Source organism: Macrobrachium nipponense, chromosome 37 (genome assembly GCF_015104395.2).
Source record: "Macrobrachium nipponense isolate FS-2020 chromosome 37, ASM1510439v2, whole genome shotgun sequence".
Classification (NCBI taxonomy): Eukaryota; Metazoa; Arthropoda; class Malacostraca; order Decapoda; family Palaemonidae; genus Macrobrachium; species Macrobrachium nipponense.
The window spans coordinates 21993604-22011103 of record NC_061097.1 but is presented as its reverse complement, the minus strand read 5'-3'; the positions used below and the strand labels follow the sequence as shown (position 1 = coordinate 22011103).

The following is a 17500-nucleotide window of genomic DNA, read 5'->3' as shown; positions in this document are numbered from 1 at the left end:
CTGGCCTGAATCCTATATTCCATTCCATCTACGTGAGAGAACTATACATTGGTCCATGGCGCCTCAAAATACGACTAATATTGCAATTCTGCCAAGAAGACCTTTCCGCATAATTCCAGTCCGGGCTAATGAATTCGTGTAATATTAACCCGCTCTCTCCTGGTCACGTGTGTGGGCATATGACTCCCGAAGGCGGGGGAGGTGGTTGGGAGCAATCATGTCATCTTGGGTCACGAAATTAGGCTTGTTACTGCCGGCCAAGTCAACTAAACAGGCATATAAAAATAAAGAAATGGATTTGTTTCCGTATTTGTGCGTGTTCGTGTGGGACGTTTGTTGTAAGTGTTATGAGAGAGAGAGTTAGTTAGTTAGTTAGTTAGTTAGTTAGTTAGTTAGTTAGTCAGTCAGTTACAAATTAAACCAGCGTCCATACAACTGTAGTCGGACACGAGAGAGAGAGAGAGAGAGAGAGAGAGAGAGAGAGAGAGAGAGAGAGAGAGAGAGAGAGAGTTAGTTAGTTAGTTAGTTACAAATTAAACCGCGTCCATACAACTGTAGTCAGACACTAGAGAGAGAGAGAGAGAGAGAGAGAGAGAGAGAGAGAGAGAGAGAGAGAGAGAGAGAGAGAGAGTTAGTTAGTTAGTCAGTTACAAATTAAACCAGCGTCCATACAACTCTAGTCAGACACGAGAGAGAGAGAGAGAGAGAGAGAGAGAGAGAGAGAGAGAGAGAGAGAGAGAGAGAGAGTTAGGTAGTTAGTTAGTTACAAATTAAACCCGTGTCCATACAATGGTAGTCGGACAAAGAGAGAGAGAGAGAGAGAGAGATAGTTAGTTACAAATTAAACCCGCGTCCATACAACTGTAGTCATACACGAGAGAGAGAGAGAGAGAGAGAGAGGAGAGAGAGAGCGAGCGAGTTAGTTACAAATTAAACCCGCGTCCATACAACTGTAGTCATACACGAGAGAGAAGAGAGAGAGAGAGAGATAGAGAGAGAGAGAAATTAAGTTATTTTAGTTCAATAAAACCGCGTGATAGAACTGTAGTTCATTAAAACCACCGAGAGAGAGAGAGAGAGAGAGAGAGAGAGAGTTACAAATTAAACCCGCGTCTATACAACTGTAGTCACACACGAGAGAGAGAGAGAGAGAGAGAGAGAGAGAGAGAGAGAGAGGGGGGGGGGGGGGTGGGGTAATTCAGCATTAGGGGAGGCCATTGCTGACGTGTTACCCCCGTCGTATTTGCCTAAGGCTCATAACAAGGCCGTAATTATAGCAAGCGGGTCACGTTGTGTGCCATTACTTGCCCTGCATTCGAATTGATTCGGGCGACGGACAAGAAAATTAACGATAGAATTATGCACATTCCTTTTCTCCTTTAAGCAGATTCACTGATGTATTATTTTTAATATTCTTCAGACAACAACAACAACAATAATAACAATACTTTTTAGATTATCATTAATTATAGTGTCGCCTTGTCGAGAATATAGTATTACCGTATACATGATATATTAAAAAAAGCCCTTGAAGTTACTGTATATTATTTTATCTGTACGTTTTAGATGCCTTTATATTGAAAACGCAATATTTTAACTGTATCTTGGGTATCCTGTATATCTAATTGGTGTATATTTTATCTATCGTTGAAAGCCTTTAGCCGATAGACTCGATATCCGCTATTATATGTTTACCGAGCCTCAATATAGAATTTTCGTACAGAGCCTCTTATGTTATAAATTCCCTTTGTTATAGAATAAGAATCCTCTGTATAGCATATAGAATCGATATACACATCGTATGAAGCCTGGAATTAATAACCCAAGGTCTATATCTCTCAGAGCCGCTATATCATGGAGCCCATATATTATTGACCCAACATATTTCAGCATCCTAAAGAACCAGAGATCTGAATGGCTTAATACGTAATACCCAGTGTACGAAATTGGTATTCGTGCCGTTCCCGGAAAGTGACGGTTTCGTGCCGAATTACGCGCCATTGGAAAGGAATAAATCTGTATTTAATATGCGTGTAACGATTCGTTGTTAGCTGGGAGGTACCGCTGTTAACCTGCCAACCTGTCGTTAAGTCGTGTGTGTTCGCGCGCGCACGTGTGTGTATGTTTTCATAGATGGTTTGGTGTAGATATGTTAATATAAATAATATGCAAGCATTATATATAATATTATATATATATATATATATATATATATATAATATATATTAATACTATTATATATATATAAATAATATATATCTATATTATATAATAATATATAATATAATATATATATATAATATATATATATATATAATTATATATAATTATATATATATATATATATATATATATATATATATATATATATATTATATAGTAATATATATATATATATATATATGTATAATATATATGTATAATATTAATCTATATTAAGAATATAGATATATATATATATATATATATATATATAATGTATAATATATATATATATATATATATATAATATATATATTATATATTATATATATATATATATATATATATATATCATAATATATATCTATAATATATATATATATATGACTGGTAAAAATGTTCTGTTACACAGAATTTCATATTTCATATAATAAAAGGAGCCCATAAAAACATCAAAATATAGAGAGAAAAATACTTTCAGTGTATATATTTTAATTCTAAATATCTATCATATATCTATCTATCTATCTATCTATCTCTCTATTATATACATTACTATATACACACACACCACACACACACCATACTATATAGATATATATATCTATATATATATATATATATATATATATATGAGAAGAAACAAGAGAGAGAGAGAGAGAGAGAGAAGAGAGAGAGAGAGAGAGAGAGAGGTGTTTTCGTCTTTACCAAGACGAAAACGCTTGGCTTTCTGCCTATCATTTTCCTGTGGTATTCGCTTATTTAATGAAGTCACGTGCCTCTACTGTGATTTTTAAGCATATAATATAAAAATATCAAGTCCCAAATATCAGTTTTTCTTATAGTTAGTTCACAACGATAAGGAATTATAACTCCCACAGTGCACTTCTCACTTATAATTCCCTTGGTTGTAAATATATTCGCAGAATCAATCGAATTCGTTATTAGATTAAATTTGTGGCTTAATATGATTCGGTATACATATATGTATGTATAGTATATAGTAACATTTTATGTGTATATATTTGTGTGAAATAATCCTGTTTATTAATTCAGTCAACGGTGCTGTTATCCTACATACATCTTCTACCTCCGAAATCATTGTCTTGACCACAAAGATAAAGTAAAGAGAAATAAATAAAAAAATAAAAACGAAGACAACAACGAGGGAATTAGCAAAGATTGTGGAGTTCTCTGGACACCCGAATAATTTCGGCAGAGCTAGAAGGGCGACGAACGAGTGACCGCTTAAAAAAAAAAAAAAAAAAAAAAAAAAAAGGAAACTTTCGAATTAAAAGTGTGACGGTGATGATTTCGCGGGAATGTGATGGGGGGGGGGGGGGCGGTCTCGCCAAATTAAAAAGAGGGAAATAAAAAGTATGTCAAGTTGAGGAAAGTGTGGCTACAGTTCCGAAAGTTAAAATGGGGATGAGGTTTTAAATGGAGTGACCGCGTGGAAATTCGTCCAGATGGAAGACCGTCGTGTGTTTGTGGTAGGTGTTTAACAGGTAGGTTATTCATCAGGTTATTTTTTATTGATCAGTTATTTATTTATTTACATTTTTTCCCAATTTCAAAGGTAATAGGTACATCTTGTGCCATATATATTCATCCTCATATGACTCCAGTATTAATAATTGAACAGTGTTGAATTTTTTTTTAAATCAAACGAAGCATAAAATGAAATATTACAAAAAAATCACGATGACTGAAAATAAGAAAGGTTTAAATACGTGACAATCCACTGAAATACTCGAAGAAGTAATAACCAGTAAATAGATAGAAAGAGGGAATGTGTAAAAGTTGAAGATGTCGATACGAATTTTTTGAAGCGTGAGATAGAAAATTTTCGAAATGAATTTTATTTTATTTTTTATTTTTACGGCAGACTCATCTTAACGCCAAAATTCGAAAAGTTTTGCGAAGGAGGACGAACGGAAGACAAGAAAACCTTCAGGACTTTTATTGCAGAATGCATCCTCAGTGGTTCAGAAACTTGCAATTCGCAATATTTCACAACTCTTTCGCCGAATTTTTTTTTTTTTTTTTTTTTTTTTTTTTTGCTGCGATGTGCATTGTGACTGAATGTGACTGGCGACTGTGAAGATTGGCAGCTAGTGCCGGTAAAGACTGGTTATTGTGAAACATACTTGAAAAAAGGTTACGAAAGGTTCTAAACACCGAGATGTATGGGAGCATGGAGAAAGAAACTAAAGACTTGTAGTGGATGGAAAGAAACTTGAACCGTATATTCAATCCATGGATAGTGGTTAGGCACTATCGTGATGGTAGTTGGATAGATAAGACCAGTCAGTGTGTGTGTGTATGTGAGTTTTCTTTCCTACTTAAAGATAAGTAGAATTCTTCTGCTGGCCATCTTACACTCTGTTGTTAGTACTTTTGTTTTGTTTTGCAAAAGGAGGACAGGCCCAAAGTTATATTTGGTTAAGTATCTCTTACTGGTCATTAGAAACAGCAACAAGTTCAGTTTTAATTCAAAAGATGTTTTAGCTCAGGTAAGACAAAGCTCCATATTAAGGTTGGTTAGGATTTGGTTATCTTAAAACAAGTACGACCAACCACTGATTGAAGGTGAGTATTTTCTACTTGACACCAGTGAAGTTGGGACTTTTGGCTTGGCACAAAATTTAGCGAGAGTGGGAATTATAATTACCAATATCGTGACGCAACACACAGAACTAGATTGTTTTATTATGTGCCAATAATTATGAGGTAACTGAATGTGGTGAAACTGTATTATTAACTGCAAATCGCATTTTCTTGGTAGTGAAGAGCTCGATACGCAAAATCATGAAAAACGCAAAACCTGTATTGATATTGAGTGGAAGGGAGCGGGGCTTATGGGTGTCCCGATTTAATTAGCCTGTTTTTGAATAAAATATGAATCCAGCCCTTTGATAGTTTGCCACTCCGGTTGTCGAGATAAAGCACAGTATGCCTTAACGACGAGTAAATACTTCGTGCGTTCGTGAGGGGGGAGTTGTTTTTGGATACACGGCAGCTCGCGTGAGGGAACGTACTGATAACGCGTGAGACGTTTTCAAACCTTTGCAAGCCAGTTTTCTTAATTTATAAGGAGTTTATATAGGGCTTTCCGTTTCTCGTTTTGATCGTTGTGTCGTATATTTTTCCCGCTATTTGAATCGTTTATATTCATTGGCAGACCCCCATTTGTCTGCAAGGAGTCGCTCAGTAAATGTTTTCAACATTCACTGAGCGACTCGCCTTAAATTAGTGGTTGGTCTTACTTGCTATAAGACAACCAAATCTTAACCAACCTTAATATGGAGCTTTGTCTTACCAGAGCTAAAACATCTTTTGAATTATAACTGAACTTTCTGTTGTCACCAGTGACCAGTAAGAGATACTTAACCAAATAACTTTGTGCCTGTCCTACTTTTGCCAAACAAAACAAAAGTACTAACCTAACAGAGTGTAAGGCTGGCCAGCGCTAAAAAGAATTCTACTAATCTTTCAGTAAGAAAAAAAAAACACGTACACAAAACACACTGACTGCTCTTATCTAACCAACTACCATCACAATAGTACCTGTTTTCAACAGTTCATCAAAATCCGTTGTAGAGGCATTTTTGACAAAACGGACAATACTTGACCTCCTTCCAACTTCTGTCGTTAGAGTTACCCAAACAAAGAAGGCTTTCTGAGTTCAACCACACCATCAAATAAAGCCGTGACATCGATTTATGAAAAGTGGCTATTATACCGAAGCTTCAAATAAATTAGGTTGGTTTCCTATTCCAGCAAGGTATTAAATTACGGAATACAAACAGCGTACGCTTGTCCAGTCTTTACTGGTTATGTTAATGTCACGCACACGGATAGATTTTCTTTTTGTTTGTTTTCATGAATACTAAAAACCTAAGATAAGACTTAACTGCGCATACGATGTGATGTAGTAGATATAGTCATCGCCTCTTTTGTATATAAAGAGGTTTTACGTGCCCTAATATGTACAAAATTACTTTGTGTGTGTTTGTGTAGGTTGCTCTGCGGTATATAGTTTAATACATCGCTTGTTGTACTTCATACGATATAGAGAAACGGTAGACTTCTGTCTTAACAAAAGAGCATCTCGGTAAGACTTAATTATTTTGTGTTGAAAATATAAATATTTTCCTTTAATGAAAAAATAAAACTGTAGCTGTAGACAACTATCTTTAGTTTTTTTATGCAGAATCATTTTGGGTCTGCCATTTTTATGTCGCTGACGTCTTCATTCCATCTGCCTTTGTCTGCGTGTTTATCCTTTCACAAAAAAAGTTACTAGAGATGATTTGATGGTAACCTTATGGAGGAAGTGACACGTAGCTTTGCGAGAACACATTATAATCAGTAAGGTTGCTCTTTCCGCTAGGTGGAATAAATAGGTAATTATGTATTTTTACTGCCGTACGATGCGGCAGGGCACGGTGCCCTATTTTTCGTTTTTGCTGGTGGTTGTGTTTTTCCGATTGATCGTAATGAATTGGTATACAGGAACAAGGACAAAATATGAATGGGTAAGGTATAATTTTGATAAATTTATGGAATATTGAGGAGGTGCCATTATGTTCCACCCGAGTATGTCACGCACGTTGGTGTCCGTGATCTGTGAAAGCTAAGTGGAACTTTCTCTCATTATTTTCGCTTTGGTTTGAAACAGTGGCGATGACCTTGGTTTTGAAACTGGGATAATGACCTTGGTTTTGGACTTTGAAACAGTGGCGATGACCTTGATTTTGAAACAGTGGTGATGACTTTGGTTTTAGATTTTTGAAACAGTGACGATGACCTTGATTCTGAAACTGTGGCGATGGTCTTGATTCTGAAACAGTTGCAATGACCTTGATTTTGAAACAGTGGCAATGACCTTGATTTTGAAACAGTGGCAATGACCTTGATTTTGAAACAGTGGCGATGACCTTCATTCTGAAACAGTGGTGATGACTTGAATTTGAAACAGTGTCGGAGCTTGATTTGGAAACCATGTCGATGACTTTCTTTTGTTTGAGAAGGAAAAGGGCAGTGCTTTCTTTTTGTGGAGAAGGAAACAGCCGATTTTCTTTTGTTTCGATGAGCAATGGCAACTGTTTTTGCTTTTTGTTTCTTTTTTTTTTATGTAGACGAAAATGACTTTCCATCCCTCGCTAGGAAAACAGTTTTTTTTTTTTTTTTTCAGGAAGAGCAGCGTTACTCTCTATGCAGTATGTTTTGGACGACGGACTTGATGTTTCTTTTTGAGGTCTTAATTCTCGATTATGGATCGGAGAAAGGACTTTTTTTCTTCTTTTTTTTTTGTCAAAAGGTACTATTGACTTTCTTTGCTTCTTTCGGAGGAGGGGAAATTGACCTTTCTTTCTTCTTCTTTCTTTCTTTTCTTTTTGGGGGAAGCAATAACTTACTTTCGTTTGGAAAAAACGACTGAGAATTTATTTCTTAATTTTTATTTATGAGAAAGGGAAACCTGCTTCCTTTTTAACTTTTTTTCCTTTCTTTTTTCCTTCCTTCTTTTCTTTGGTTTTGGAGGAGGGACAACGAAAAATATTTTACATTCTTTTTAAGAGCTGTTGGGTGGGGGGAGGACGGAGTGTGACCTATGGAAAAAGCGAAGCATGGCTTTAGTTATGCAAAAGTTTAGTTGATCGAAATGGAGTGTTAATTTTATTTTCTATTCATGATGGTATTTTCCCTTCATGTACAAAACTTACGACTCGCTTGTGAGCGTGAAAGAAAGTTACCACAAAGTTGACTTTTACAGATCTGGTCGCATTGTTTCGGCTGGACCTGTAATCGACTCGGGTATCTTTTTCTGTTGAAGGAAACATACATAAAATTCTATATATATATATATATATATATATATATATATATATTATAGATATATATATATATATATAAAAAGGTACCATCAAATTATCTCTCGTCAATTTTTTTTTCTTGTGGAAGGATAAAAACGCAGACAAGAGCAGATGGACTGAAGACGTCAATACCATGACTATGACAATATATATATATATATATATATATATATATATATATATAATATTATAGATAGATAGATAGATAGATAGATAGATAGATAGATAGACGTATATATATATATATATATATATATATATATATATATATATTATATATATACGACTAAGATCTATTAGATTTTGTGATTATCAAAAGGGAATTAAAAGCAAAATCTAAAAAAAAATATTATTGTTTGTTATTATCATATAAAACGCTGTCCATGTAAACGGAATAAACCACAAACGGGCATCACTTTCTTAAGAACAGCCTTAGGCACAAAAACAATAAAAAAAGGGAATAAAACAAAGAACCTCTCCCAATGACGGAGTCCTACTTAACAATGGTGTGTGTCCTAGAATATCCACTTCCGGGAGCTACATATTGTCTAAACATGGAAGGACTGTTGACGAGTGACTAACCTCCTTTTGTCTCTAAATTTGAGCCCTTATTTTCTCCCGGGGAAATGGAGACGGTTCTTAACATTGTTGATTTGGTAATACGCACTATTTCCACCTTCCGACTTCCGCTTCGGGTATTGAGGTGATAAGGTTATGTATCTGTAAAAGCTTCTTAGCCCACTTGCTCTCCGGCGCCGTCGCCCAAATCAGTTTATCTGTGTGTATGTAAGTAAGTATGTGGTTATGTATGTATTCATTCATATACTAAATGTTAGGAACAATAGTTACCAATTGTTCCTTGGTGGATTGTTGCCTCCTTGTTTTTGTTTTTAATTGCTGGCGAGTTGACGTCTGGTGGATGGCGTCAAACAAATTCGTCAGTCAGATTCTGGAGGGCCAGAAAAGACCAGTCAGGTTCAGAGAGGCAGAGTCTTGGCAGCAGAGCAGCGGAGAGTATCTGAGGACGAGTTTGTGGTTTGCATCAACCCTGTCTTGATCGTCCATGTCGAGGAGGACCTCCATACTGCATCTGAGGACGAGATGGTTGTTGCATCAACTCTGTCTTGATCGTCCAGCGGTCGAGGAGGATGTCCATATTGTTTCCAAGGACGAGGTGGTTGCCGTATCGGCTCTGTCTTGATCGTCCGGCATTGGACTGTTGACCTCATCGTTTGAAGAAGTGTTCCGTTTTGCTCTGACTCGTTATGCCGCTTCAGTATTAATTTTAATTATTCATTATGCTGCTTATTTCTATTTATTATATTTAGATTGTTATTGCCTTATACAGCCTATTTTGTGATTATTCTTTTTATTGTTTAGATTGTGATTTTTCATGGCTTTGTTATTGAAGGGTGGATTTTATTGTTTCTTCGACTGGTTTTAAATATTATTATTGTTAGTTTATAGTTTTTTTTGTTTTTGCCACCCAGAACCTTGACTCACTTGTACATTTTGTATATAATAAATTAATTTTAAGGTAACTTTTAGTTTTGTTATGCTCCTCCCTCCTTTGTTTGTCACCTGGTCGTCAGTCATTACAGCCCAATTGCTTATTATTTTTAATAGAACCTGTCGATCTCGAGAGTCGAGATCGTAATATTGGCGACCTTAGGCCAGGGTTGGTTCTGTTTTGGCTGACGGGGTGTGGCAGCATGGGGAAGAGGATTTGTTGTAAAAAAAAAAAATAATAATAATAATTTTTTTTTTTTTCTGTTAGGTGAGGTGTTAGGAACAATAGTTTACCAATTGTTCCCTTGGTTGGATTGTTGCCTCCTTTGTTTTTTGTTTTTTAATTGCTGGCGAGTTGACGTCTGTGGATGGCGTCAAACTTCGTCAGTCAGGTTTCTGGAGGGCAGAAAGACCAGTCAGGTTCAGAGAGGCAGAGTCTTGGCAGCAGAGCAGCGGAGAGTATCTGAGGACGAGTTTGTGGTTGCATCAACCCTGTCTTGATCGTCCAGTGGTCGAGGAGGACCTCCATACTGCATCTGAGGACGAGATGGTTGTTGCATCAACTCTGTCTTGATCGTCCAGCGGTCGAGGAGGATGTCATATTGTTTCCAAGGACGAGGTGGTTGCCGTATCGGCTCTGTCTTGATCGTCCGGCATTGGACTGTTGACCTCATCGTTTGAAGAAGTGTCCCGTTTTGCTCTGACTCGTTATGCCGCTCAGTATTAATTTTAATTATTCATTATGCTGCTTATTTCTATTTATTATATTTAGATTGTTATTGCCCTTATACAGCCTATTTTGTGATTATTCTTTTTATTGTTTAGATTGTGATTTTTCATGGCTTTGTTATTGAAGGGTGGATTTTATTGTTTCTTCGACTGGTTTTAAATATTATTATTGTTAGTTTATAGTTTTTTTTGTTTTTGCCACCCAGAACCTTGACTCACTTGTACATTTTGTATATAATAAATTAATTTTAAAGGTAACTTTAGTTTTGTTATGCTCCTCCCTCCTTTGTTTGTCACCAGTCGTCAGTCATTACAGCCCAATTGCTTATTATTTTTAAGAACCTGTCGATTCGAGAGTCGAGAATCGTAATAATAAACATATATATATTATATATATATATATATATATATATATATATATATATGTATGTATCTATGTATGTATTGTATATATGTATAATGCAGTGTTATATATATATATATATATATATATATATATATATATATATATATATATATGTACACACACACAAGCGAAATGTTCCTTACTCACCCCATTGAAACGAAATGGTGACCTTCCGGTACTTTAGTGACTTTAATGCCTATTATGCCATGGCGTGGGAAAATTATTATATATATATATATATATTATATATATATATATAATTATATATATATATATATATATCTATGATTATATATAAATATGTCATATATCTCATATATATATATATAATATATTATATATGTATTATGTATTTATATATATTCTATATAATATATATAATATATTTATTAATATATATATATATATATATATATATTATATATAGTTTGTAACACCGAAAATCGAACGACCTTAGAATGCATATGTCTGTCAACTGTTTATCTGCCTCAGAATGGCCTCTTCTTTCATTTCTCGAAATTTTTGCATAAGCTCTTGTTTCCACGACACCCTGTATATATATGTATGTATATATATATATATATATATATATATATATATATATATATATATATATATATATATATATATATGATATATTTATGTATATATATATTTATGTATATATATAGTATGTATATATATATATATATATATATATATATATATATATATGTGTGTGTGTGTGTGTGTGTGTATGTATGTATTATCCCACGCCATGGATATAGGTATTAAAGTCACTAAAGTACGGAGTCACCCATTTCGTTCAGGGGTGTAAGGAGCATTTCTCTGTAAATATCCAGTGATAAATTCCTTCCTCTGTAGAGACTCCACTCTTATATATTTCCATGAGAGCCGTATCTTTTCACGCTTCATTCCTGAACGTAGATAAGAGATCGGGCCACCTGTAGCCTCCTCTCCCCTCGTGAAAAATGGATGGAATTCCGACGGTTGGGCGTGTGTGGCCGGCATTGCACAATACATGACACTGGACGTGATCGCGTGTCGATGTAGACAGCAATTACGAGAATGTAATACATCTTGATAGCTGTTACGTAGCGCTGTCAGGCACTTCGAGCACTTCAAACAATCTCTCTCTCTCTCTCTCTCTCTCTCTCTCTCTCTCTCTCTCTCTCTCTCTCTCCTTGTATTTTCTTTTTCCTGTGTATGTTCATTCTGCTTTCATTATCATACTTTATGCTGAATTTTACTAGTTTGTTTTTATTCCTCTCTCTCTCTCTCTCTCTCTCTCTCTCTCTCTCTCTCTCTCTCCTCTTCTCTCTTCTCTTCTCTCTCTCCTCTCTCTCTCTCCTTGTATTTTCCTTATCCTGTTTATGTTCATTCTGCTTTCGTTATTATACTTTAAGCTGAATTTTACTATTTTTTTCTTATTCCTTCTTTTCCCCATATTTCTCTCTCTCTCTCTCTCTCTCTCTCTCTCTCTCTCTCTCTCTCTCTCTCTCTCTCTCTCTCTCTCTTTTCCAGCACGTAGTAGGTTATACCGTTTCATATATGGTATAGAATGTTCAAGGAGAGCCTTTAATTGAAGTTCGTTGGTAGAAAAGCACATTGATTGTTTCTGGAGATTTAAATAATCTCTAGAGGAGTCAGAGTGTATGTACTAAGTCTCTTGATATTACTAGGAAAATCTAAGCGCTCGAGAAGTGCAATTTACAACTGCCTTAGTTCAAATTTCAACTATTTGTGTTCATATCACATTTCTTGAATTTTTTCTTTTTTCCTTATTTTTTATTTTATATCATTTCTTGATTTTTTACATTTTTCTTTATTTTTTATTTCATATTACTAGTAGGTTTCCCTTTGCATTTTTTAAAATTTTTTTAGTCATAGATCAGCAAGTTAATGGGTGTTATTGGTGATTGTTTGAATTCCTCCTTTCGCACAATAATAATAATAATAATAATAATAATAATAATAATAATAATAATAATAATATAATAATAATAATAATAATAATAATAATAATATAATATAATAATTTTGTTTCTCTCAAGCTAGTAGAGACTTAGTAACTTTGGATTTCCTAAGACAACCTCAGCGTAACAAAAAGGGCTCTGGTTTGAACCCCCTGGGAAGGTTATTGTTTTTTTGCGTATTTCCCCTTTGGATTCAGTGTTTACAGAGGTAAGCGTAACTTGCGTTGGCTGCCGGCCCCTTTTCGTACATATATCACGTGAATGGGACCAATAGATTTTTTAAATAGCAGTAATATTAGTAGTTTTGGTATTACTATTGTTATTATTATTATTATTATTATTATTATTATTAGTAGTAGTAGTAGTAGTAGTAGTAGTAGTAGTAGTAGTTAGTAGTATTTATTATTATTATTATTATTATTTTTTAGTAGTAGTAGTAGTAGTAGTAGTTTTTATGATTATTATTATAATTATATTCATATCATTAGATGAACCCTATTCATATGGAACAAGCCCACACGAGCCATTGACTTGAAATTGAATATTACAAAAAATATGGCATTCATAATGGAGAGAAGACAAGGTAAATTAGAATACAGAAAAAGATCTCACTTATAAGAAATAAACACCAACAACAAAATAATAATACTAATGATAATAACACCTCAAAGCCGAAAATCGTTGGAGCAAAAGTAAAACTGCAGCAGTCACCTGTGCTCATCGCCGGCCTTTGGATGGTCAAAGAAAAAAAAAATCTGTTTGATCTCATATTTTGGCGAAAAGTTTTGACGTAATTGGATTTCGAGTGGCTGACTTGAGAAGAAGTTATGCTCATCGATTGAGAAAGATGTTTGTGAAGGAAACCCTCGAGTTTTTCCTCGGTTTTACTGTTGATGTTAGATGTTTGTCCAGATATTTTTAATGTTCTTATGTTACAGAAACCCGTTGATTTGAGTAGATTTATTTTCTGCATCTTTGGTTACAAAAACATAGTTTTTATATTTATTTTATGTTTTTCCGAATTAGGGAGTATTAGTTCTTGTTAGATAGTATAACTTAGATAACGTACAATCATTGTGCATTTAATTTGTCTCTCTTAAAAGGAATGTTAACTTCATATAAAGGAATACGCTCATTAACTCACTCATATGGAGCAGATTGTATATTAAATTTTATCAATTTTATTAACTATTTTTTTTAAATGAACGAGTCACCAATAAGCATGATTAATGAAACGGCGTCAAAATACGATTTTGAAGACGTAACAAAACAAGCGATATTCTCAAATTTCATGAATTACCAAAGAAAATGAAAGCTACGTTACTTTAAGTAGCTTTTTCAGAATTTTACGCTGATTTTCATTCATTCTAGTAAAGAGACTTGATTTTTTTTTTCCACCATCCAAGGGCTGGCATTGAAGACAGAAAGTTATTAAAATTTTACTCCTGCTCGAATGATTAATGGTTCTCTCATTATTATTATTAGTGTAAGTATTAGTATTATCATTACAAGCTGATTGTAGCACGCGCTGGAACCTGACACTGGTGCCTCCCCTCCCTACTTGCTCCCACCCGGGTTGGACAAACACGTTTGCAGGAGGAAGGTGGATGTCTCCCTTGCTCCCCCGTTCCGCCAACGTACCCCGCCCCCAATCTGGGCGTACAAACCGGTTCACAGGGGGTGGGTGCCTGTGTCGTTCTTGTCTCCCCCATGGTCACCCGGGGTAGAACAAACAAGATCCACTCGGATTTTATTTCTTTAGATTATTATTATTTTTTCATTCAGAGCCGGAAATACAGAGCTTATAGAGAAAGATAGAAATACATAACCGGATCAAAATGGCGTAAAACGAACCGATGATATTGATGTGGTTGAAGCAAGTCGTGATAGGTTCCAGTTAGGCAGGAAAGTGACGGGTTAATTGAACAATAAAATCGTTTCGATAAAGTGCTATATTCAAAAATCGTGTTTGAAGATAAACAGTGTAATGTTAACAATAATATGGAATTAATTTAATTTGGCAAACAGGAGAATATGTCCGCACTTAAAATCTGTTCCACGGTTCGTGTTCATTCCGATTTCTTTATTTTAGTTTATGCTGAATTTTACAGTTTTATTCGTATCCCCCCCCCCCTTTCTCTCTCTCTCTCTCTCTCTCTCTCTCTCTCTCTCTCTCTCTCTCTCTCTGATTTCTTTTCCTTCCCTGTTTATGTTCATACTGCTTTCATTATTATAGTTTGTACTGAATTTTGCTATTTTATCTTATTCCTTATTTTACCCAGATCTCTCTCTCTCTCTCTCTCTCTCTCTCTCTCTCTCTCTCTCTCTCTCTCTCCTATTTATGTTCATTCTTTCAATGTCATACTTTATGCTGAATGTTACTATTTTGTTCTTATTTCTTATCTTACCCAAACCACACACACACACACACACACTCTCTTCTCTCTCTCTCTCCCCTCTCTCCTCTCTCTATCTCTCATCTCTACTCTTTTCTCTGGCTCTCTATTTCTCTCTGCGTCCTTCCGGGTACACAGGATTACACCATCGTCATCATACTGTGAAGATGAGATCCTGACACCTACAATATCGTCGGCACGTGGACAGACCTCTGCTTTAAGAATATTGGAGATTCGTGTTCAGTGTCTCGGGTAATGCTTTTCCTGAGTCCTTGGATAGGCAACGTCATAAGAGATAACAAAGCGCCTCAGCGAGGTGGTTGGTATGGTATTAGCGTCCTACCTCGGTGGTCGCGGGTTCCATTCTCGGCTATTCCATTGAGGAGTGAGAGATATGTATTTCTGGTGATAGAAGTTCACTCTCGACGTGGTTCGTAAGTCACGTAAAGCCGTTGGTCCCGTTGCTGAATAACCACTGGTTCCATGCAACGTAAAAGCACCATACAAACGAAAAACTAAGAGAAAACAAGACGAATGAGAAATCTTGAGTCTGGCTCTCATGCAAAAGTTGTAGGGCACTGTACATTGCATACCACAATAGGAAAATGATTTCCACAGCTAGGCCAGGCATTATGGAGTGAAAAAAAAAAAAGATTTTGTGAGGTGTTCTACAATATATATTTCAGGTGATGTGCCCCACACCATGAAAATTATCATCACAACAAGAAGGTGCCCCTATATGTTGTTTTTATTAGACCAAGAATCTGTTTTTTGTTTTTTTTTTATTTACTATATTTAACATTCTTTCTTTCTCTGGTGATGCATAAGGTGCAATGTGGGCATTACTTTAGTTTTTGCAGAGTCTTTTGGCCCGTGGTTGCAACCCCTTATAATATACCTTTCACTGTACCTCCGTTAATATTCTCTTTCTTCCATCGCACTTGCCACCCTTTCCTAACAATTGATTCATGGTGCAACTGCGAGATTTACGTCCTTTTATTCCTTTCAGACGTTTCTTACTGTCAATTTCTCTTTCGGTTCTGAATGACCTCATAGGTTCCAGCTCTTGGCTTTTGGCCTAAATGCTCTCTCTCTCTCTCTCTCTCTCTCTCTCTCTCTCTCTCTCTCTCTCTCTCTCTTTTATTTCTTTTCCTTCCCTGTTTATGTTCATACTGCTTTCATTTTTATAGTTTGTACTGAATTTTGCTGTTTAATCTTATTCTTTCTTTTACCAACCTCTCTCTCTCTCTCTCTCTCTCTCTCTCTCTCTCTCTCTCTCTCTCTCTCTCTCTCTCTCTCTCCCTCACACGCACACACACACACACATTCACATAATGGTGTCAAACCGAGCTAAGCTGACTGTGCACACAGTGTACCTTACCACGCCCTGGAGAAAACAACCAGCTAATTGACGCGTTCTTTTCTCACCTGGGACAGGTGTCATGGACGGTGATGATGGACGTCGGTGTACAGACGACTTGCTTCAGTGAGGAGGAGCTCGATTGGGATCTCAGCGATCATGTTGACCGAGAAACCCAGACACTTCCTCCGAACCCCACTCCCTTCCGTAAGTCAACAGTTTATTATTATTATTATTATTATTAGGAGCTTGATGGCGCGCGCTACACTGCGTTGGAACCTGGCGCTGTCCGTCATGTCTTCCCCTACCCTCACGATCCCTTACCAGGGGCGAAAAAACACACACCCGTCCTTAAGTCAACAGTTATTATTATTATTATTATTATTATTATTAGGAGCTTGATAGCGCGTGCTACACTGTGCTGGAACCTGGCGCTGTCAGTCATGTCTTCCCCTACCCTCACGATCCCCTACCAGGAGCGAAAAAACACACCCTTCCGTAAGTCAAGAGTTTATTATTATCATTAAGAGCTTGATGGCGTGCGCTACACTGTGCTGGAATCCTGCGCTGCCCGTCATGTCTCCACTAACCTACCAATCCCTTACTGACCCCAACACCTTACCAAGGGCAAAAAAACACACACCCTTCCGTAAGTCAAGTTTATTATCATTATTATAAGCTTGATGGCGCGAGCTAAACTGCGCTGGAACCCGGCGCTGTCGTCATTTCTCCCATACCGTCCCAATCCCCCCCACGGGGCGAACAAAGATGTTTGCAGGAGGAGGGTGGATGTGTCATGTTTCCCTTACCTACACCATCCAACCCAGGCGGACAAACAAATTTTTAGGAGCAAGGGTGGATGTGTCATGTCTCCCTTACTTTAGCAATCCCATACCTAACCCCCCCTGCCACGCCCCGCCCTGAACCCCGCCCCGCCCCGCCCAGGGCGTACAAACAGGTTTGGAAGGGGTGGATGTCTTGTGTCATGTCGCCGCTTCTATCACCTGGGGAGGACAAAGAAGATCAGATCCACTCTGATTTTA

At 36.3% G+C, this 17500-nt stretch overlaps 1 protein-coding gene across 1 annotated transcript in view; it reads left to right on the top strand.

Annotated features, from left to right (window-relative positions):
* Positions 1–17500, top strand: part of LOC135209071 (uncharacterized) — a 261895-nt gene that overhangs the window by 177090 nt on the left and 67305 nt on the right. The window contains exon 4 of the mRNA XM_064241653.1: positions 16535–16664. Within this exon, the coding sequence (XP_064097723.1) occupies positions 16535–16664 (130 nt within the window). The remainder of the gene's footprint in view (positions 1–16534; positions 16665–17500) is intronic.